Genomic DNA, 23,059 nt, shown 5'->3' on the forward strand with positions numbered 1-23,059 from the left:
GTTAACACTAATTAAAATCACTTTCTCTGTTTCAGTAGCTTCAAGGCATTACACTTATTTTGAAGACTTTCTCCAAGGTCTTTGTATATCCTTTTCAATTTCTTTTCTCATTTGTGATTGTTTGTATCTTTCCGCCATTGCAATAAGCTCATCAGGAACTACCTAATAAGAAAGCAGACAAAAAAACAATGTGAATTTTAAATAAATCTAAACTTTCAGACTCTGCTTTATGAAAATGCTATTGATTTCCCAAACTTGATTTCATTATTTATCTGGCTCCTGTCATTTTGCAGATTCTTTTCTGTAGAAATGCAGAGAGAAATCTTTTTACCTAAGATTGTACTGAAATATACTGAAAAATAATCACCATAGTGTCTCTGGATTTTCAGTAATATATCTATGCTTGTATCACCATATCTGATGGCAACATCTAACAGCAAATTACAACATTATAGTTCAAATGGAAATGTATCTTTAGTTATAACGAACAGCTGATAAAAACATCCAGTGCCACTTAAAGGTGATATCATACTATATACATCTATTGAATGTTGGTTTGTATTAAATTCCTTATGGAAGTTTTAAGAGCCTCTGAAGAGAAACTTTGTGACTTAAAGAAAGTGTTGTCATACAAATGGTTCTCACGTGCTCAGAACAAAGCTAAAAGACAAGGAAAGAAGGGCAGGAGAAAATGGTCAGATCTTCCACCACTGGGAGGTCACAAGAGCACCTTACCAAGATCCACAGGGGTTTTTACCGTGTTTGTAATTATGTAGAAAAGGTGAATTGTATCATGAAAACACTTCCACCTCAGAGTTCTTAACAACTGAGGCCAGATGTGACGAATTACAGACAGATTTATTAGTTGAGTGATGAAAAAATAACCCTGATACCATTCTTTTGCTCACAGAACAAAGGCAGTATCCCAACAAGACTTCTTAAACCAGGCTGGGCAAAACGCTGACATTAATGCAATATTTACTGCAAAAAGCACAGTGGGCAACTGGGTACTGTCAAGAGGTCTTGGATCACTGATCTGTCAAAGCCAGCCCACTTCAGCAATCTGCAATGGCACGTGGCCTTCCAAGTGGTGGAAGTCAGGCCGTCCAGAATGAGTTTCCTGATCAGAGCAAAGGTCAGTGTGTGAACATGTTATTAATATGATTACTCTGTCTGTGTGATTAGTGTCTGCCAGTGGCACATATACAGTGTAAACAGCAGAGTACAAACAAACGTAAATACCTTAGAAGTCTCACTAAATGTGCCTGGGCTTGGCAATGCTTGAACAGGCGGAGAATGCAGCCAGGACAAAAGGTCCGGTGGAGCAGAAGTCATATTACTTTAGTTTCCATTTCTTTTGTCAGGCTTTATAATTGAGCAATGCTTGCTATTTGCTATCAACAACTTTTTCTTGAGCTGGCATGAGAGACAGCTTGCTAGTATATGTTTTACATGCTGAATTACTGGTAAGCAACTACCCTGGCAAAATATGACAACTCTGGAAGAGTCCATTCTGCCTAAGTTTCAAACATTATTTAAAAATAAAGTTAAAAATTATGTATCTAGCTGAAATGCACAATAGGCTAATCAATGGAGATAGAAGTAATGAGACAAAGTTATTTTTCAGTTGAAATATGGGATTATTTTCTTCTCCAGTATCAGATCCTTCCCTTGAGCTTGAAGCTCTTATTCTAAACCAAAACTGTAACAATTTCATGCAAGAGTGGTTTTTGAGCAAGCACAAGGCAAGAGTGGGAAGAAATAAGGATACAGAAACATAAAAATCCCAGTGAGGTAATAACGAGTATCTAGTGGCTTGTTGAAGTTTTTAATGAACAATCTGTGTATCTGCTAAACATACAAGCTAGGGTAGGGTAGTAAATGAGAAAACAGAAAAGGATAAAGATGCCATAATTTATATGGTTGCAGGTATTACAGAGATTATTGTTTTTCCAATAAACCCATCCATGCTTGTTAATAAGCATTTATATATATATATATTCCTTCAGCATAGACACCTTTTTGTTGTATGTGCTCTTCTTTATATAATCTGTAGATTCAAAATCACAGAGAACATTTGGCTAACGAAAGCAACTAACTTGTTTTGAAATCAAAGTATTTTGAAAATTTAGGTTTTTTTCTTACTTTTACTTGATGCTTTAAAACTGAAAGAATGGCATTTTCATCATCATGAGAAAAAACCCCAACACTTTGTCTGTAGGGATACTTCCTTTCTATCAGACACAACTTAAGTTTGAGAATAATGTTATGAGTAATAGTAACTTCTGAAAACAAGGATTCAGAGTTCCTCTTTTCTCCTCTGAACTCAGAGACTTGTTTGCAGTTGAACTATCACACATTATAAAAAAACCACAACCAGTTTGGGAACTTTGCAGTCTGCAGCTGGAGACAAGACTTGAAAGGTAATTGCTAACTTAGAATAAAAAACTCAAGGCACCTCTAAAGTAGCTTCACAGTGTCATTACTGGTTTCACCTCTTGCATTTTCTGAATAAAACCAAAGCAAAAAAAACCCCACCCCAAATCTGCAACTTTAAGGAATTATTAGGTGACTACTCTTCTACACCTTTTTTTCCCCTTTTCCTCCCTCAAAAGCATCTTACTAGGTTTGCAGTAAAGCAACATAGTATCTTTCAAAGAAGACTTATACAACAGAAGATTGAGGTGAAGTCCTAACCCAGGATTTAAAGTCTGAATAAATGTCTATAGTAAAAACCACAGATTCTAGATAAGTTCATTTAGTGTGTACTCAAACTTCCATCCAAAAAATGAAACAAACAAACACTGCAACCCAAACAAACAAAATTTCAGCTCAAGTCAGGACTTGAACTGAGGGTTTACTATAAATCAGGCAATTTGTTACAGCAAGAAACAGTAACACAATTATCTGTTTTTTCAGATACGGTATCAGAAAAAATACACTTGTTTAAAGAAAGAGATTCAATTCCAGTTCCATTTCCCCTACTATTTACAAGCAGCAGTAAGAAAACTTGGAAGAGTACATGCAGGTGTCACAACTCTCAGATACAATAAACAGATAAGACAGTTGAGCTTCTTCTGATACAAATATTTTTAATATTTAGACCATTAAACAAGAAATTGGTACATGCATCCAAAAGTGAAACACAAATGGAATAAAATATAATGACATAAAATAAACCCTATTATTTCTCTGCAGACCTCAATATATATGTTAGTTACTTTTTCTTTGGACATGGAAGGCTTTGGTAAGAGTTCACAGTTCTTTCCTGGGACTCATCTGTAAGATAAAATACAGCTAAGGCTATCTAGGACAAGACAGACTAAAATATCCATTTTCTTTACCTGAGACACCACAAATACTCACCAAGAAGGATTTAAATAGTCTTAGACCTTCATGACATGCTTCAGGTACTAATCCAGAACCAATACAAATCTTACCCAGTAATGTATACTTACTTGGTTTGCTCTTTCCAGAATGTCAATCAGCTCGGACGCAAATCTCCAATCATTGCTCGTGACAAGTGTTACTGCCTCCCCAGAGCGCCTAAACCAGGAAGGAAACAACTGCTAATCTTACAAACAACTCTTGCCAGGCTTTTATACTGACCTAGGCAGTAATGAAGTGTACTACAGGAATATTATTGAGCTGATAGAATAAAAGTGGCTTGAGCATTAACCCTGCACATGACAGAAAGCAACTTTTCATAAAAATCAGCATATAGCAATTCATGTAAAATGCAGCAACTGCACAGCTAATTTAGAATTTTACATAATAAACATAACATAATGACAACATATTTAAGTATGAAGAGACACACATTCATATCATGATTAAATGAGAAAAATCACACTTGTATCAGCCTGGGAAAGCAGTATCCAAAAGAACTACCACTAAATGACACCACCAAGATTGGCTGCAGAATTTGAACCTACAGATGCTTCTTCTCAATGTGGTGTCCAGAAAACTAAACAAATCAGCAGAGCTCATGAAAAGATAAAGGAGGAAGTAACATTCCAGAATATCAATGCAAATGTTTTTTCTAATTTTTCCTCATATTTAAACCAGCTTTCAAACACTCTTAATTCAGTGAAACTTGTTTGCCTTCAATTTAAAGACATAAATCAGTGTGTTTCTAGAACATATTTTGATAGACTGAAGTCTTCATTCCCCACCCCACAGGACCTGTAGCCTCTAGAATTTGACAAGAAAAACACCTGCGCAGTGCATAAAACATAACAAAACACTCATAATACATTACTATTTTCTGGTGAACACTTACCCTGCTCTTCCAGTACGACCTACTCTGTGAACATATTCTTCAATGTTGCGAGGGAAATCGAAGTTAAAAACATGAGTAATATCGTGCACATCAAGGCCACGGGATGCCAAGTCAGTAGCTACCAATATTCGAACTTTGCCTACAGTAAGAGGCAAAGTTGAGAGTATGAGAGGAAGAGAACAGGAGTTTAAGGAACAAACAGAAAACATACTCCAGTCTACTGGTTTTCTAGCTTATAATGCACTTAATATTCTTACCACAAAGTAAAAATATTCTTGTTGCATGTTACACTGAGTTATCACCAAATACAAGCTGGTAAGTAAGCACCCAAAATGTCATTTTACTATTACTTGCATTTCATAAGTAAAAGCAGCAGAGTGCAGAAAAAGAAATATGCCTGGTTGATATAAAGAGTTTGTCCAAAGGAAAAAAACTTCAACAACTATATTCTCAGCTGACACTCTTGTCAAAGCACCAGTCTTTTATTAGCATGGGTTCACATAACCCTGGATTATGTTCACATATAGGTGTTCACACAACCCTACTAGCATAATCTGGAGCAGGACTATTTCACTGAAAGCACCATCATCTGACAATTAAACTTACCATTCCGTAGACATAAAATAACGATTTCTCCAGAAATGTCAAAAGTAAAATTAGCCGTACTTTAAATTATTAAACTCCCAGACATTCAAAATTTTGTTCAAGAGAAATCTCTTTGTTTTCTGGGCCCTTTTTTGTCAAATTAATAAAAAAAAATATATAATTAAGAGCTCTTTAATATTTTAATTTCTATAGTACTAAAGAGACATGACACTTAGAAATAAACAAGTTTTGAACAGAAAAAGCTTTAAAAGTCTGGCCTAAACAAACCAGTACTTCAGTACAAACTCACCTTTCTTGAAGTCATCCAAAGCCTGTTCTCGATCACATTGTTCCCTGTTACCATGAAGAGACTGTACTGGAATTCCTTGGATACCAAAGTCACTTGCCAAGTCATCAGCTCTAGGGTGAAATAAAGCAATGGCTCTTAAAACAGAAGAAAAAAAAAAAAAACCAAAATACTGCAGTATCTAGATTTAAATAAAAAAGACAGTAAAATGACAGCAAAAGCTAAACATGTGCTTAAGGACAAAATGTTACTGAGGTCAGCTGATACTTATTATAAAACAGCAAAGCAAGTCTCATCCACATAGAAATGTTTACCTTTATTTACACCTTAAAGGGATACTAGATTATTTTTGTGTTGTTCACTCAAGAAGTTCAAGTATGATACAATGACCACCTCTCACATTAATCTGGTCTTGCATACACCAGAGGTGTATGAAAATAAACAGTACATCACATTGATGTATCCCAAAGAATCCAAACATCCCACTTGAGCAACGTGAAACTGAGACTTACCACCACCACCATTAATGATATTAAAAAAGATACAAACTGCCAGTCAGTCTGAAGGAATAAATAAGTAAATATGATAATACTACTAGCAGCACATTGTGGAGAAGAGGTATTACACTTGATAGTTATTATGTGAACTAAGAAACTATTCAGTATTTCTGTTAGGAAAAAAAAACCCAAATAGAGACGATACTGGTAAGTGATTACATACGTAAGCTTTTTTCCCACAAAAATGATGACCTTATCTTTTGGCTTCATAGACTTAATGAAGCTATGCATGAAAGCTCTCTTTTTCTCCTCGGGGATAACAATAACTTTTTGTTGTACTGTGCTTACTGCCTGTCAAACAGCAAAAAGGAATGTTAGGTAGAAACAGATTACAATCATATTTTTTTCTGTTAATTCCCATATTGCCATGTTACAAAACTAGCAATATATGATACCATAAAAAAATATTTTAATATGTATCAGTTAGGAGTCCAATCAATGCAGATTTCTTGTTTCCTCATTGCTTTAGGAGAATAATAAAATTTACCTTTAAGCAGTTTGCCAAGCCATTTATTTGCAGAGATTTAAACGGTACCGATTAGTCAAGTGAAAGAAATATATTATTAGCAAAAAACACATTTAAAATCTTTAATTTGCAAGTATTTTATGCTACTCCAAAGCAAGTTGGAACAATAGCAGTCTTACTTGAAATTACAGGCTTTTAAAGATGCTGTAAATCTCTTTGAAATGATCAGTTTTAACTATTCCTATAACAGTTCATTAAAAACTTTGCTCCATTACCTCTGAAGGTTACCACAGAATATCTAAGGTATAACTAATAAGTAGGATAAAATGTCTAGACATTCTCATGGCATGGTATCATGATCTTGTGGCAAGAGTTGAAGGTTCAATCAAGTAGACAAAGATTCTCCACATGGGAGCCCTTCCCCCCTCCACTAGATGTCACCTCTTCAATTAAGAGAAGCTCCTGTAAAAAAAGCACACTTTGTCTCTATTTCTACTGAAAACTGTACTGGATACTAGGTTTCCTCATTCCCTAGCACTAAAAAAATAAAACGGAACTGAAAAGGAAAATTTCCTAAGATCTTGGGAGAACTACTGTTTCTGTAAACTCTGCTGGTACTGAAGCCAACTACACATAGCTGTACAACAACGACAAATAAGCAACTACAGTTTAGAAGTTTTGGACTTTAAAGACGCTTCTTACTCAAAAACGTACTTTCTGCTATAGGCAAGTGTTCTCCAAGAGTTTAGTACAAAGCTTTCTCAAACTTCATTTGAGAAAGATGCAGTTAGGAAAGACAAATTTAGATAAAGATCTCTATGCATTAGAAGGAAGACCTTCAGAAGGAAAACCAAGTGATGAACAAGAACTTGCTGAACCAAAATTAAGGTTGTAAAATCAAGGGATCACACAAAAACATGTGGCATAGTGAAGTAGAACATTCAATATGATTGATACTTATCACCTGTTATGTCTTCTACTGAAAAGCTAAGACTTCCAGGTATTGTTACAGCAAAAATATTGGTTTATACTTTTTAAATTTTTCTGAACTTTTAAGGAAACTTTAAAATAAATAGCACAGAGCTGTTTCTTGAAAGCTCAGATTGATTACAAAAGATACATGCATTTACTTACATAAAGTTAGTTACAAGCAAAAAATTTTGCTTGGCTTAACCTGGCTTAAACATAGGTTCTTCTAAAAAAGGGGAAAAACTAAAAAATAACAGGACAACTTACTGCTAAGTCAAGAGTGCCGACATACACAATCATGGGATTTTTCAAGTAGGATTTTGCTAGGCGACGGACACCATCAGGCCAAGTAGCACTAAACAGGAAGTGAAGAGGAAAACATACACACATGAGAATAGTGTGCCAAATCTTCTCCAATTGATTAATTTCATCATAGTCTTCTTTTCTTTCCTTTCTTATACACATATATATGCAGTAACAGGATTGAGCATAACTAATCTTAAGTTAATAGTAAAGAGCACTTGAGCTTAAAAGGTAATTTTGCTGCTTAAAAGTACAGGCAATAATTATGGAGCCTTTCTATTGAAGCCTCAGCTGAGTTTCGTAATTGAACAATACCTAATAAGCAAGTTTCTAGTCAGCTTTCTTAAATAACATCTTAACAAAAAATTATTGTTGGGATATTTGATTGTTAAGTTCCCAAAAGCTGCATGATTTCAAAATTAATCCAGGTACAGACTAGCACAGATACTGATCAGAAAGTCAGGAAATACATTTGGTCACAGATGAAGAACTGTAAGTTGGCATTTTAAATTGATATGGCAAATTCCAGCACTCACGGGATACATTCCTTTTTTTGGGACAATTCAACTGTCTTTATATTTGATGTAAAAAATCAGAAAAGGCAGTACAAAATGAAAAAATTGGTCAAATGACTCATCAGGACTGATTAGACTGAATGAGAAAGAAAACTAGTAAAAAATTTAATAACTGACACATTTATTTTGAAATTAACTTGTTCAATAACCTTATGTTCACATCCTGAGCACTATCATGTTTAGATACCTCGTCATAACAGTTTGTCTGTCAGGACGCACATCTATTAGGATCTTCATTATCTGAGGTTCAAATCCCATATCCAGCATTCTGTCAGCCTCATCTAAAACCTGTTCAGAAACAAAGTTCTTTATTCTACCTAGTCCTTAGATAACGGTTTGTTTCAGCAGGACATCGCAAAGAAAAATATTTTAATGGTAGCTGTTTTAATTGCAGAATCTTCTCCATAACTTACTACAAAAGCTGGTCAACTTCTATTCTACCTCCTCAATTTCCTTGACAATTTTTTATTCACTATTATACTTGTAGGCAAAACAAGAAAATAAACTGTCCCTTCAAGAGCATTTAAAGTCAAGAAAGAAAAAACAACTGTTTGTTTTACCAATAATTAGGCTGATGGCTAAAATTAAGCACAAACATAAAAAACCCCAAAAAACCCATAACCAACCAAACCCAGAGGGGAGCAACCTGCTCAACACATAAGAAATTGTTTGAAATTTTAAGGGGAAATCTCATTTCTACCTCAATTAGAGATCTTATACAGGATCAAAATATCACATCAATTTACTTCCTCATTACAAGCAACAAAAAGGCCAGAGCATACATTCTGGCACATATTAGTACACTGCACAACTCCCAGAGCACAAGCTTATTTCATCTGGTTAAAAAAAGCCAGAAATGAACAAGTGAGCTGGAGGTCTGAGAACTACTCTTTGGAACGAAAAAGTTTTCTAATATACAAGCACACTTATCAATGTTTTCAACCTCATACAAAGAAAGAAGACTGACATCTGAGACTCCTTTATCTCCTTTGATTTATAGAAACTCTACTTGAAAACTAAAGTTACATGGATTGTGCTTTTAAGTATTGACAATATCTAGTCACTTATGCTGAAATACAAGACATTGATGATAATCCTTTTCTGTCCTAATTTTGCTGCTCCATTATTCTCTGATATTTTATTATATTAAAGGTGTTTAGTACATTATTTATGTAAATATCTGAAAGAACAACAAAGTATCAACTGAGAGACAAAAATTCTATTTCTTAATTCTCTTTATTTTTAAAGGGCTCATGGAGGTGTCATTAGCTACATGATCTCTAATAGAATAGCAAGGCTGAAACATCACTGATTTTACATTAAGAGTTGGTTGCTATGCCTTTTTCCGCAGTAGAAGCTTTCTATGCTATTAAGCTCACTGGCACTTTGCTGCAGAGGGAAAAGAAAGCATCTATTTCTAATAGATGGATCAGATAGCTGAAATGTACTTCTTATTTCTGATAGCTGCTTCATTAAGATTAAAGGTTGTAATATATGTCAAGTAGCTATTAGTACTGATTTTTTCAAATGTGTCACAGCTTCATCCTAGCTTATAATCTAAATGTCCTTCAACAGATATAATCTTAGGTTTCTTGTTATATTTAAACATATACATATTTATTTGTTTGTTAATATTGTTCATTTCAGTTTTATTTCTTGGCAAGAAATTATTACAAGCCAGTTCTTTCTTTGAAAATTATTTAATTTCCTCTTTCCTTTGTTTTAAATCAGTTATTGGTAAGTTTAACACAATTTTTCTTTTGTATTGAAGAATATAAGCACTACTCCAATCTACCTTTTACATCCTCCTTCATGATTTATATATATTTTTAATTACACTTTCTCCTAAATGTTTCCCAATTATTCATGCACAATTCCCATTTCCTTCCTTCTGCTTTATCAGCATGAAGTCCAAAGAATTAAGATTACTTCATCAGACTGCTGATGAATGAACACTGATTTACAGTGAACACAGGAAATAAAAAGCGTATTTCATATGACTTGTATTTTGAACAATCAAAGGACTATTTATGACAGAATCTACAACCTTACTTCTGAAATACTGAAAAACAACAGCCTATCCTGAATAACTGGCTTCCTAAAAATCTGAATCAAGACTTGATCAACTTGATGGTTCTGTCAGGCAAGAAGAGAAATCCTAACCTCAAACTCACCTTGGGCTCAGTACCTAATTAGGCACAATTAACAAGAGCTTGGTTTTGTGGTGTTGTTTTTCTTTTCTGGGGGGTGGTATATTTGCTTGGGTTTTAACAATTGTATCCCAGTATCTGACCTTGGAAGTCCTTTGGGAAACAATTGTATCATATTAGCAAGTAACACTCAGTTAACTTTGGGAACCTTCTTAAGACTCAGTAATATCTTTAATGAAAGCTGTAAATGAAGCTCTTCAGTGAAGAGTATTTTTATCCAAGGTGGCAAATGTGAAATCTATGACCACTCTTTTTTTCCTAAAGCAAAGCTGAGAGATTAAATTATTTGCTGGCTGAAAACTGACAATGAAGCTCTGGAAACAGAATACATCTTATATATATTGAAAATCACAAAGAACAAGGATAAATATATAGGAAGATCACAAAAAGATAGAGTTTTCAATGTCCAATTTTTCACATGGGGCTTTGCTAGAACAGAATTTCCTTAAAGTCTGAGGCATGAGACCTTAACTACATCACAATACATGGACCTTGCACTGCTTCTTCTGAAAACATTTAGCTGCTAGTCGTGCAACAAAAAATGTCTCTCCTCCTTGCTTCACATCATCATACTTTTCAATTTGATAGTCAATTCTTTTTAGCAATGTCACACTACAGTATATACTGCACATACTGAAACATGCTTTTTGTTCAATACTCACTGCTTTATGAAACACTGTGTGCCTGTGGTATGACTACAATTCACCTTGGCAGAAAGGTGACCTATGTTCCTATAGTCCTCACAATGCAGGTTTTCTGGCCTGTTTTCCTCCTGCTCAGCAATTACTTGTTAGTCTTCTACAGAATGCTACTCTCCTGTCTTCCTGTAATAAACTTTTTTCCCAAATGATGCTATACCACTGCTGGCCTTGCCAGTAAGCTCACAACTATCACCTAGAATTGGAGCTAAGCTGTTACAACATGGAGAGAATATAATTCTCACAAGGTAGTGGGGTGAACAGAGAGCTTGGCCAAATTGTCAAACTAGACAACAATTCACAAACTAGTTAGAAATAAATTGAATATATGGAAGCATTTTACAAACAGCAATGGTCTTACCTGTTTAGCACAGGAAAATGCAAAAATGAAATGAAGACATAAGGACTATAATAATGTTTACAAGGCTGTTTTCCCATTGAGATCAAAAGAAAATCAGTCCCCCAACATTTAAATATCTGTGTGCGACTCTGCTATCACACAAGTTCTAATTAAAAAATTGAGACACTGGTAACCTTTGAAAAGAAAAGGAAAAGACAACTTCAGAAAGGCATTTCATCCATTAGTAAGTAATCCTGACAAAATGAATGCCATTACTGAAAAAAACAATTTAGCGTCTTTAAAATACTTGCTGTGCTAGAAGCCTGTTTTTCCTAGGGAATAGTTCACATCTGCAATGCAATCATAGTAAGTGTGAATCATCCCTCCAACACCAATTTCACTGTTAAGCTGTATTGTAATTAATACTTTGGAAGTTTAAAGAAAACTCCATTAAAAGCTTAAATTCAAACCAAGTCAACCATTTCCCAGCTGGTGCATTATTCATTGCATATCAGTTACTTGCCAAATATGTTATGCTCTTCAAATTTATGAAGTTGTTCATTTGAAGATCATTCAGTCTGCCAGGAGTAGCAATAACAATATCCACACCTTTGGTAACCATGTATATCTGTCCTTTTCGGTCCCCACCACCATAGACGCAAATACTGTAAAATATAAGTTTTACAGACGTAGTGTATAAAATTTCAGCTGAAGTCAATCCTTTTCAATAAATGTCACCATGTTGCTTTAAAAGTGTCAGCTGGTATTAACAAGTGGAAAGAATACAGTAAGTGTGATTGACAGTATTGCATAATTAATAAAATTAACACTGAATGACACTCCCTCAACAGTTCAGCAAGTTTTCTGCTGAAACTGCAGTGAAAGTAATTGTGAAAGAATGATAGCTCGTATGTTTTGGGTTGCTCTGAAAATATTTACACAAAAAATAGATGAACATATGAAAGGATGCATGATTTTCCTAACAGTACCATCAAAAGTGAGATGTTTTGCTGTTGGGGTGACTGTAAGACTTATTCAGAGGGCTACACAAAGTTCACAGAGATCCTTAAAAGCAAATTTCAGAGTACAGTAATGTTTGTTTAATTGCTTAACTGAAGATCTACACTTAGGAGGTTTGTGGATGAAACCAAATTGGGGAAGAAGCTGATATACTCAAGAGAATTAGGCTTTTACCAGAAGAACCACAAAAAGGCTAGAGAAATGGGCTGATGAAAATACCATAAAGTTTAACAAAAAAAAAAAAAAAAAAAAAGACAGAGATGGACTATACCACATGATTCGGGGTCAACATGCTAGAAGATGATATTACAGAAACATTTGTGTGGGCAAGAACCTGAACATTATTCAGCAATGCAATCTCAGAAAGGAAAGCCAAGTGTGTTCTTAGGAAAAGGCAGCAACAGGAAGCATAAAAATAACATTGGCCCATTACAGGATGAGGATGGTCACCTCACAAACAGGGATAAAGACAAAGCAGAGCTGTTTAACGCATTCTTTGCCCCTGTCTTCAACACAGATGATGCATCAAGGGGATATCAATGCCCTGAGCTTGAGAACCACAACTGAGAATAATCCACTCCCAGTTAAGCTGCAAATTATGCAGGATCTGCTGCTCCAGCTGGATTTCTACAGATCTATGGGCATGATGGGATTTGTACAAACATCCTCAAAGAGCTGGCGGATGTCATTGCAAAGTCTCTCTCAATGATTTTTGAGCGGTCTTTGGAATCCAGAAAGGTTGCTGATGAAGTTATGGAGATTATTCTGGGAGGTATTGACAGACACCTGTAAGACAATGTAGTCACTGCCCACAGCCAGTACAGCTGGCACACAGTCCTGCTTGTCAAACCTGACTTCCTTTTATGGCAATGTAACCCACCCAGATGATCAAGGAAGCCAGTTGATGTAAAGCATTCGATACTATCTCTAACAGTATCCTTCTGGACAAAATGTCAAGCACATAGCTGGATAAACACATCATGGGATGGGTCAGCAACTGGCTCACAGGTCAGGCATAAAGCGTTACAGTGAATGGGGCGACATCAGGCTGGTGACCCGTCATCAGAAGGGCCCCAGAGGGCTCCATCCTTGGCCCTCACGACATCTTCATAAATGACTTGGAGGCAGGACTGAAAGAGATACTGTGCAAATTCACAGACAATAAAAAACTGAGGGAGTTGCTGACTCCCTCCAGGGCAGGGAAGCCCTGCAGAGAAACCTTGCCAAATGAGAGGGCTGGGCAACCACCAACCACATGAAGTTCAATAAGGGAAAGCACTGGATTCTGCACCTGGGATGGGCAAACCTGGATTTACAGACAGATTGGGGAATGGGATGTTGGAAAGCAGTGCCATGGAAAGGGACCTGGTTGATGGCAAGCTGAACATGAGTCAACAGTGCCCTAGCAGTCAGGAGAGCCAACCCTGTCCTGGGGGGCATCAGACACAGCATCTCCAGCTGGGCAAGAGAGGGCATTGTCCTGCTCTGCACTCATCTCAAGTGCTCAGGGCAGTTTTGGGCACCACCATCGAAGAAAAATATTAAACTATTAGAAAGTGTCCAAAGGAGGGCAACAAAGATGGTGAAGGGCCTTGAGGGGAAGCTGTGTGGGGAGCAGCTGAGGGCACTTGGTCTGTTCAGCCTGGAGGAGACTGAGGGGAGACCTCACTGCAGAGAGAACGTCCTCATGAGGAGAAGAGGAGGGGCAGGCACTGATCTCTTCTCTGTGGTGACAGTGACAGGATCCAAGGGAATGGCCTGAAGCTGTGTTAGTGAAGTTTTAGATTGGATAAGGTTCTTCACTCAGAGGGTGGCTGGGCACTGGAACAGGTTCCCAAGGGAAGTGATCACAGCACCAGCGTGACAGAGCTTAAGTGTTTTGACAACGCTCTCAGCGACATGGTGTGACTCTTGGGGATGTCCTGTGCACGGCTAAGAGCCAGATTTGATGATCCTTGCCCCTTTTAAATCAGCATATTCTGTGTGATTCTTCTTAGTTGTCAACTCAGAAGGAAAAGAAGCAGAAAAGCTTCATAGACTTGGACCATGGGATTAGTCAAAACAGAAAGTCTGAAAACTGGGAAAATATAAATGCTGCATTTACTACTATCTCCTCCCCTCTTAAATGCAATTATTGTAGAGTAGGTGAATTAAATCACAATTAGTAGGAGAAAAAAGATATTACTTAAGTCAGTGAAAAGCAAGACTACCTTTTAATTCCTTTGTATGCATACTTTGAACACTCTGCCTCTACTTGAAGTGCCAGTTCTCTAGTGGGAGCAAGAACTAACATTCCAGGCCCCCCACGTTGATCTTTGGATCTGCAACAAAGCATATTTAGAATGTTGGTATATCAGGATGGGCAAAGTCCATCATGCTTAACACTGAACATTTTAATACTGTTCTAAACTTCCTCTGCACACTGCTGCTAATGGAATCTCTGGTGACAAATTTGGTGCTTATTCCATGAGATTTGTAATATAATATTTTTTTTTCAATATATGATTTTTATCTTCATTACTAGAACATCATCTCAGGACTTGGGTGCAGGAGGAAATATGCACAGCTAAACAAATCAGACCTGTGAGCAGTCCTTACATTGGTTGTGAAGTCAAGTGAATGAATCCAGGCATTAAGTATGCTAATGTCTTCCCAGTACCAGTCTGCGCTATACCAATAAGATCAATTCCTTGGAGTATAATTGGCCATGCCTGGGACTAACATAAAACAACAAATACTTAAATGTAGTCTTCATTTTTCTCTTAAGGTTCAGTTAAAGAGTCATCAAAATTGAAGACTTACCTGAATTGGTGTAGGCTTTTGAAAACCAACTTTTCTTATACTGGCCATAATATCAGGATAATGCTCAAATACATCTTCAAATTTACAAACAGGATTGGGAATGCAGCGCTTTTCACCTTCTTTTAAGTCATCACAAGTTATACCATTATTTTCTTTCCTGTATAAAATAGTGCAATTGTTTTAAAGTCTCAGTATCAGAAAAATTAGAACCAATATAAAAGATTGTATTTCTTAAATTTTTTTTAAACTCCTTGAAAAAGAAAAATAAGTTCAGTCTCTTGAATGGGACTGAGTAAGTCTTCTATCTTCCTTAAAAGTCCTTCTATAGGAACTTCCTCCTAGAGGTATCTATTACATTTTTTCTTAAGAATAATTAATTTGAAGTTATATATGGTTATTAACATGAACTGCACTCCTATCAGGCTACAATTATACCTGATTACAAATTAAGCAGGTATGACAAGTTTTTAAACCCTAAAGACAACCCAGAATTCAGATGAATGGCGTCAACTTATCTGTCAGAATTCTCTATTCTGACAAAAACCTCCCCCAACTGTTTTCAGAGCAGCTACCTGGATACTCCAAAGAATACTAACAGAACAATTTTGGAAAAAGAACATGACCAGTAAGACAAGCTTCAAAAAAAACCCCCGGAATAACAAACCCCTAAAAGTAGGCAAAACCCAAATCACAACACATATAAAAGACTATATTAAAAACTGCTGTTCCAAAGCTTCCTCCATTTTAGAGCTATAAATATGCTGTCCTAGTTTCAGCCAAGGGCAGAGTTTATTTTCTCCTACTGGCAGTGAGGGGAGCTTGAAGCCATGTGAGCATGCCTAGATTGTTACTCTGATTGACCCAAATAATTTCACTTTCCAGGAAAAAGGGGTTTCCTGTGGAAGAAAAAGCCAATGACCCTCCATAGCCATTTTGTTCCTTTTCTTAGGACAGCAAATGGTGACTGGAGAGGTAAGGTGGTGCAGATGGTCTGACCAGCAGGTTTGGCATCATTGTTTTTTGTTATCTCAGGCTTGGGTAAAAAACCATGGGAACGGACAGTTTCATCCACCATTTTCTCCTTTGTCTCAAGAGCTGTGCGGTGCTGGCTGTGGTGGTGTCGTATTGGTTGGACTTCCATGAGCATTTTTGCATGCAATCACCTTTTACACAATGTTTTTATTAGTGTTGTTGCTCTTTTTCTTATTTCATTGATGTTTTCCAGTAATTTCTTAACCCATAATCTCTGCCTTTTGTCCCTCTCTCACCAGAGGGTGCGAGGGGAACAGAGGGCCTACTTAGAACTTAATTTCCATCTGGTTTTAAACCATGACATCTGCATAAGCATATTGATTACAGGCCTGTACTCCACTGAAGATTCTGTTCAGTAAAAAGCTTTTCAAGTGGTGTGCAAACTAGGAAAAGAATGGGCAATTCAACTTCCCCTCATGTTTATAGAATTATCTCTTTCAGTTTCTGCCTTTTTCTACTTAGTGAACTGATTAGATGAAGTAGAAAAAAAAATTCTTTTATCACACAAGTTCTATTCCTCAATACATATTTTTAACCTACAAGAACAACGTTCTGTAATTTTCACTAGCTCTAAGAACAACACATCCATACACTTTAAAGGAAAAGGTGAAAACATCTGGGAACAATTCTATGCTTTGCTCACTGAGGAAAAGTTTCTCTGGCAAGCAAAGAAAAAAAGACATCTTGCAAAAAGAAAAGTAATAAAAAGCTAACACTTCAATAATGCTCACTAACTTCATTATAACTACTAAAGAGGGCTGTAACTATTGCCAGGACCTGAACCAAGTAATTTGAAACAGATGATCCATTTTCCTTGCAAGGTACTGACATAGGTTGTTGGATCAAAATTAATAGATGCAGTTAACTGAAGCATATACTCACCAGGATGTGCTTGTAAAGACAAGATAGATAAAAAAAAGGAAGACAATAGTAACAAAAGTTGGAATTTGAAGATAGTTTTGGCTAAAAAATGCAGGGAAAAAATCACAACCAAAAGATATTCAACCTGTGAAGAATCCTATTTGGAAAGACCTAGAAAATGTGAACATATTGTCTCATGAAAAGCAAAGAAACAGCCAAAAGTCAGTGACTTTTATGAATTTTTTCTGTCCTGAAATTCGACCAGATCAAACACTTTTAAAGAAGCAGAAAATCCCTGAAGTAAATTTTCTAGACAACTAATAATCCCATCTGCTAGTTGCTTCATTCCCAAGAAAGAGTTCTTAAAAAGAACTAGCATTCTTAAAAAGAACCCAGCATTACTGTCTATGTTTCAGTATTTAATCTCCCACTTTCTAAGCTTTATAGTTTAATAGTAATTTTTGCCAAGCAGATGATTCCCTGAAGAAATGATCTTACCGCCACAGTTCCACTTCTTCTTGTGACATAGATGCAGTCCTGGATGATTCTTTGTAAAAGTTTTTCTCAATTGGAGGCAAGCCTTAAACAATCAGAAAAATCTAATTTGAATCAGCAAGAAATAATAGAGTCAGTGCAAGTCTGCTAAAGTTTAAGATGGAAAGCCCAGGACCTAGAATGTGCCTTGAGCTAAGAGACTAGCTGGAAGTGATGGAAGACCCTTGCTCATGGAAAAAGGTGACGGCTGAGACAAACACTTCAATAACTGTGAAAAAAGCCCACTTCCCCACATTTCAAGTACTGAAGTAATTTTTACTAACATATATAGTAACATATTTAACAACTCTTAGGGTTTTTTTGTTCCGGTGGCCATATACAAAACAGCACTATTTTCAAAGGGTGACATTCAAATTACCCCATGAGTAGCAGGTTTAAGTCTTGGCATAGTAATCAGTATCCTCCATGACCACACTGAGAAATGCTAACATGGCCAGCTCACTGCAAATACATCACCAATTGGGACTCTGAAAGATTCAGTCAATCTCAAAGATGGTATTAGAAATGTTTAAGCATTCCAACAGATTTAACACATAAAGACAAGTATAATACAATGTAAATTGTAAAACTAACCTGCCCACTTCATAGATTCATATTTGGCCCTGTTTTCTCGAAGAGAGGCCCAGTTAATTACTGGTTTCTTTGGGTTGTTTTCAGGCTTGACAACGTTCAAGGTTTCTCCTGCAGAGTTAGTAACAAAATGCTGCTGTTTGATGGAACAAACCATGGGGAAAAATCTCCCCTCAAAACAAACACGTTTTCTACTGCAAGGCCTCATATATTTTAAATAGACATCAAACATATATGTAAGTAGAAAATGATTTCCTAGATCTCTGCCCTGAAACATTGCTAAAATGTGTACAAATTCAGTTTTGATAAAAAGGGAAACATTTCAACATCTTTAGCTACTTAAAGGAAGTAATGATGGGTTATGAAATGCTTCTCCTCCCACTATAAACTAGGTTTGTTGTGCAGCAAGGTTTTGAAAAACTTGTGAAACCAGTACATGATGTGCAGACAGAAAGCTTTAATAGCCTGAAGAGCAAAGTTTAACTCTAAAGCATCCAACAACATCACAATAAAGTCTCAGTCTAGTTACATACTATACTTTTTTGATGAGGTTAACACTTTGTAATTAAGTGCAGTTTTACACTGAAGATACAAATAGCAACACAGCTGTGTGAAAAATTAGTGGAAAGGCAGGAAACATTGGGATAACACTGTCACAAATCCTAAGTAGTTTTAAGTATTTCTTGTTTCGTGAAATATACTCATCCACCTTCTGGGACACTTCCAAAGAGGAAACACACAACTACTCCAGTCCTTATTCTAATGCTGGAACATAATTCCTGGATCCCTGCTTCCTCATTAGTGCACCAGATCAACAATTTTTGAAGGTGTTTGCCTGTGCAAAAAATTGCTGGGAGCACATACAAGACATACCAATAATATAAGCAGCATCCAAACATACAAAAATTATTTCAATAGCCACAGAACAAAGCTACCACAGGAAAGCGTAGTAAAGCCAGCCATGAAGTGCAACATCAAATCATAAGACATTAACATTCCTTGAAAGTAGTAGGAAGTCAGCATGGCCCATGCTATTATCAGCATTTTATAGACTATCTTTACAAAGCCTTACTGAATTGTACTACTCCACAGATATCAGATTAAAACTTGCACTAGAGCCAATACTGTTATTTTGGAGGAATCAGACTGATAATGCAAGAACCAAAGTAGTATAACATTCTGCATCCATAACATTGTTGAAAACACACAGGAACTGGTTTTCATGGAATGCTGGCAGTTTGGTGAGAGGGGGGAACTGTCCATAGCTGAAAAAACGAGGCTATCTTAGTATTTCTGTTTTAAGAAGATGCCACTGCCCAAGAACAAGGTTTAAGTTAACTTACTTTATAAAATACTACCAATATAAAAACACTCCAGCAAACTACCAAAAATATGGAATACAATCCATAATATTTTCCCCCCAACCCCACATTTCTTACCTTTTTCTGTCCCACCTCTAACATAGTTTTGTCCAGAACTTGTAATAAGATTGTCAATCAACATCTTGGCTTTATTTTGCACATCAATGCTGCCAAAAATCTTTACTTCAGATTCATAGGTTCCTCTTGTAACCTATGTTGAAAAACATCACTGAATTTTTTTTTCATACTGCAAAGACAAACATTATACAAGAACACATACTGAAAACAATTTTTGATCTTTTTTTCCCCTGAAGCTTAACTTGTTCTATGAAAAGGCCCTTTAATCCCTTTTCTAAAAGAGAAGGAAATAAATACAAACTTATGTAAACAAAAAATCAATAACCTTTGCCTATCTTCACATAGCCTCCAAGTTGCGTCCTCAAATCCAGTTCCTTTCCACTAATTGTAAAACAGTGGCATTATTACAGCTATTGTACCACCCTTCAACTTCCTCCAAATGGTTTACACAGAAACAAAACCAATTATGTTCCCAATAGAGCCCATTTCTTGACAACATACAGCACATGGTACCTTTATCCTGGAACCTGAAGAATCCTCAAGTTCTTTAATTTTAGCTCCACCCCTACCTGTTATAAAGATACACAGCAGGTATTACAGAGATTTAGGACAAACTGCGCAAACCTACACATATTTTGTTTATGACCAAATTCCAAGACTTTCATATGAGTGAGTGTATCTACAAATAAAAGAATTTGTGACACCAAACATTGGAGATTGCAGGCAAATCTTTCGTCAATTAATCAAATGCAAGGTTTGTGAGTAAGGGAATGCCCTTCAGTACAAGAGATGGAGGAGTAAAATTAGATCAAGAGATTGTCACCCTTCCTCCATATGACTAGAGGTGCTTCAGAACACTTGCACACTGCTGGCCTCGAGAAACAGATGTCAACGCGATCGCCCTAGGGTGGAAAAGTTTCCCTAGCGAGCGGCGGAAACCCCGCAAAAGCACCCGGTCATGCCCAGGTGGAGAGAGCCGCGCGGGATCCGCGAGGGGCGCGGGGCCCTTCCGGGGCCAGACTGACGGAAGGCAGGGATGCGCTCCCTCGGGACACTGGGGGGACCGGCTGCCCCCGACCCGCTTACCTCAGCGGGTCAAGCACTCGGCGCGGGGGTGCACCCGCCATTACCTATGAGAGCTCCGACCAGGGCGCTATCCAGCTGGAAGCGGAGCGGCGCCGCGGAGTCCCGAGCCTGGCCGGCCGCAGCTCGGGGCGGCCGCTGCCGCGCCGCCCGCCTCGGGCCGCCGGAGCCTTCAGCGCCTCGCGGCTCCCACCCTTCCCCTCCAGAATTCCCCGTGCCCTTCCCCAGCCGCCCGCCGCCCTCCACGGCGGCGCGGCCCCACGAAGGGGTGCTGGGCGACCAGCACAGCGGCCCGGCGGCGGCAGCGGCCCGCGGCCAGTCCGGCGCGCCCCGCTCCTCGTCGCTGCTCGCGTCCCAGTCCGACATGGCGGCGCAGCCGGCTCGGCCGCCCATGCGGAGGGACTTAGCGCGTCTCAAGCCCGGGGCGCGCTGATTGGCCGAGGCGGGCGGCTCTCTGAGCCGTGATTGGCTGGCTCCGCACGGGGCGGAGGCTCCGTGGCTGCCCGCGCTGTGTCCGGGGCATCGCGGAGTCGGTTGTGCTGGAAAAGGCCTGTGGGATCATGGAGCCCGAGCCGTGACCCAGCGCCACCTTGTCAAACAGACCGTGGCACTCCGTGTCTGGCACCGTGCCACGTGCACTGTTTCCTTAAGCACTTCGAGCACGGTGACTCCCCTGCTCCCCTGGGCAGCCTGTTCCAATGCCCCATCACTCTTTCTGCAAAGAACTTGTTCCTAATGTGCAACCTAAGCCGGTCCTGGCACGCTTTAGGACTGTGTCCTCTTGTCCTGTCACTGGTTGCCTGAGAAAAGAGGCTGACCCCCACCTGGCAACAGCTCCTGTCAAGCAGTTGTAGAGAGCCATAAAGACTTTACTTCAGGATAACCAACACCTGCTCCGTCTGCTGCTCCTCACAGGACTTGTGTTCCAGACCCTTCACCAGTCTTGCCCTTCTCTGGACTTGCTCCAGCACCTCCGCGTCTTTCCTGCAGCGAGGGACCCAGAACTGGAGAAAGGACTTGAAGTATACTGATATTTTCTGATTTTCCTCTCTCCCTGCTCCTCTGCCAGCACAGGGTGACCCTGGGTTGGGCTTAGCTGAGGAGGAAGGAGAAGGAGGCAGCAGAGGCAAGAACATAGTTGAATACATGTGGAAAGTCTGTAGGGTGGGGGGAGAAGGCAGGCAGCCTCAGGGGATGCCACAGAGTGAGGGTGGCTGTGTGTAATTTTGCCAGGTGCCCAGGCTGGTGTCATGCTGATACACTGCAGTCTGATTTTTTAAGTGAAGTCATAATACATAATCTCAAATGACACCTTAATGATGCTTTGATGAAGCTTTTATGTTCAGTATGACTCAGTGTACTAAAGCTGATACAATACTGGAAACAGAATCACAGGATGGCTGAGCTTGAAAGCCTCTGGTTCAAACCCTCCACTCAAGCAAGGATACCAAGAGCCAGTTGCCAAGGTGGCTTGTGACTTTCTCCAAGGACAGAGATTCCAAAACCTCCCTTGATAAACCGTGTCAGAGCTTGATTACCATCACTGTGAAAAAAATAGAGAAAATCAAATGAGAACAAAAAAGAGCTAACGTACCCCCTGCCCCTTCAATTACACTAAAAAATGCTAAATCGTTGTTTAAATTTCCTTGTTAGGTAGGGTCCTGGATTCTTATTCTACAGAGCTTGACAGTAAACATTTATGCATGTGTCTTTATGGATACATATCACCATCTGTGCCTAGTTATGGCAATCTGCCAGGTAACCCATCAGGAAAAACTACTCTGTGATGTCTTCTGACCCTTCTCTAACAGCTCTGCACAAACAGGAAGCAAGGCTGCCTGGTTTAACACAAGAACAGAATGTGTACATTTGATTCTTTCCCTGTCCTCTGCTTATTCCTAGGCAGAGCTTGGTAGTGTTCACATTGGCTAACATGGAAACCTTTCCGCCTACTGTGGCTTTAAATTTCGGTATCTTAAGATGATGTTCATCAGAGAGGCTGGGGATCACCTGCACATTGAGATATCTGGGTCCAATCTTGAAGCCTCCACAGAATCAGTGACTTCACCACAAGAACAGGCTCTCTAGTATTTTACACTCAAATAGTGAAGCTTGTCTTCAGCCAGGCTGTAGGAAGAGCACTGTGGCAAAAAATAGGCATGTTGCAAATTAGTGGTTCAGGTTTGGTGCAATATTCCACAGCAACTTTCATGGTCAAATGCAGAATATACAGCTTCACCTAGGCCTCAAGTTAAACTGAGATGACAGATGTGCCTTCCATGAGAAATCCTGTTCCCCACACAGGCCCCCCATTGCCAACACTGAATCCATTGCCCTTTATCAAACAGGGAAGGCAGCAATAACTTCAGAGCTCATTTTCCTGGAGGAGCTGCAACATTAAGTGA

The 23,059-nt window shown here is 38.4% G+C and overlaps 1 protein-coding gene across 1 annotated transcript; it reads right to left on the minus strand.

Moving 5' to 3' along the window:
* Nucleotides 1-54: 54 nt before the first annotated feature.
* On the minus strand, nucleotides 55-21,020 carry DDX43 (DEAD-box helicase 43). Its single transcript, XM_077782333.1, has 16 exons — nucleotides 20,702-21,020; nucleotides 20,085-20,140; nucleotides 19,572-19,704; nucleotides 18,136-18,243; nucleotides 17,506-17,587; nucleotides 15,115-15,271; nucleotides 14,911-15,029; nucleotides 14,523-14,633; nucleotides 11,816-11,957; nucleotides 8,232-8,332; nucleotides 7,434-7,521; nucleotides 5,895-6,022; nucleotides 5,178-5,311; nucleotides 4,283-4,421; nucleotides 3,441-3,546; nucleotides 55-162 (listed from the first exon to the last, which is right to left on the minus strand). Exons 1-16 carry the CDS (start codon nucleotides 21,018-21,020, stop codon nucleotides 55-57), a joined length of 2,031 nt encoding a protein of 676 aa, XP_077638459.1.
* Between the last annotated feature and the right edge of the window lie 2,039 nt (nucleotides 21,021-23,059).

Source organism: Lonchura striata, chromosome 3, assembly GCF_046129695.1.
Source record: "Lonchura striata isolate bLonStr1 chromosome 3, bLonStr1.mat, whole genome shotgun sequence".
Classification (NCBI taxonomy): domain Eukaryota; kingdom Metazoa; phylum Chordata; class Aves; order Passeriformes; family Estrildidae; genus Lonchura; species Lonchura striata.

What these genes read in the sequence shown, in the direction of transcription:
- DDX43 (XM_077782333.1), bottom strand. Translation starts at nt 21,020, where the DNA reads ATGTCGGACTGGGACGCGAGCAGCGACGAGGAGCGGGGCGCGCCGGAC. An exon ending in CCTGGTCGGAGCTCTCATAG is followed by an intron (nt 20,141 to 20,701) that starts GTAATGGCGGGT and finishes TCTTTATAACAG; the next exon opens with GTAGGGGTGGAGCTAAAATT. An exon ending in TTTGGATGACTTCAAGAAAG is followed by an intron (nt 4,422 to 5,177) that starts GTGAGTTTGTAC and finishes CTCTTACTGTAG; the next exon opens with GCAAAGTTCGAATATTGGTA.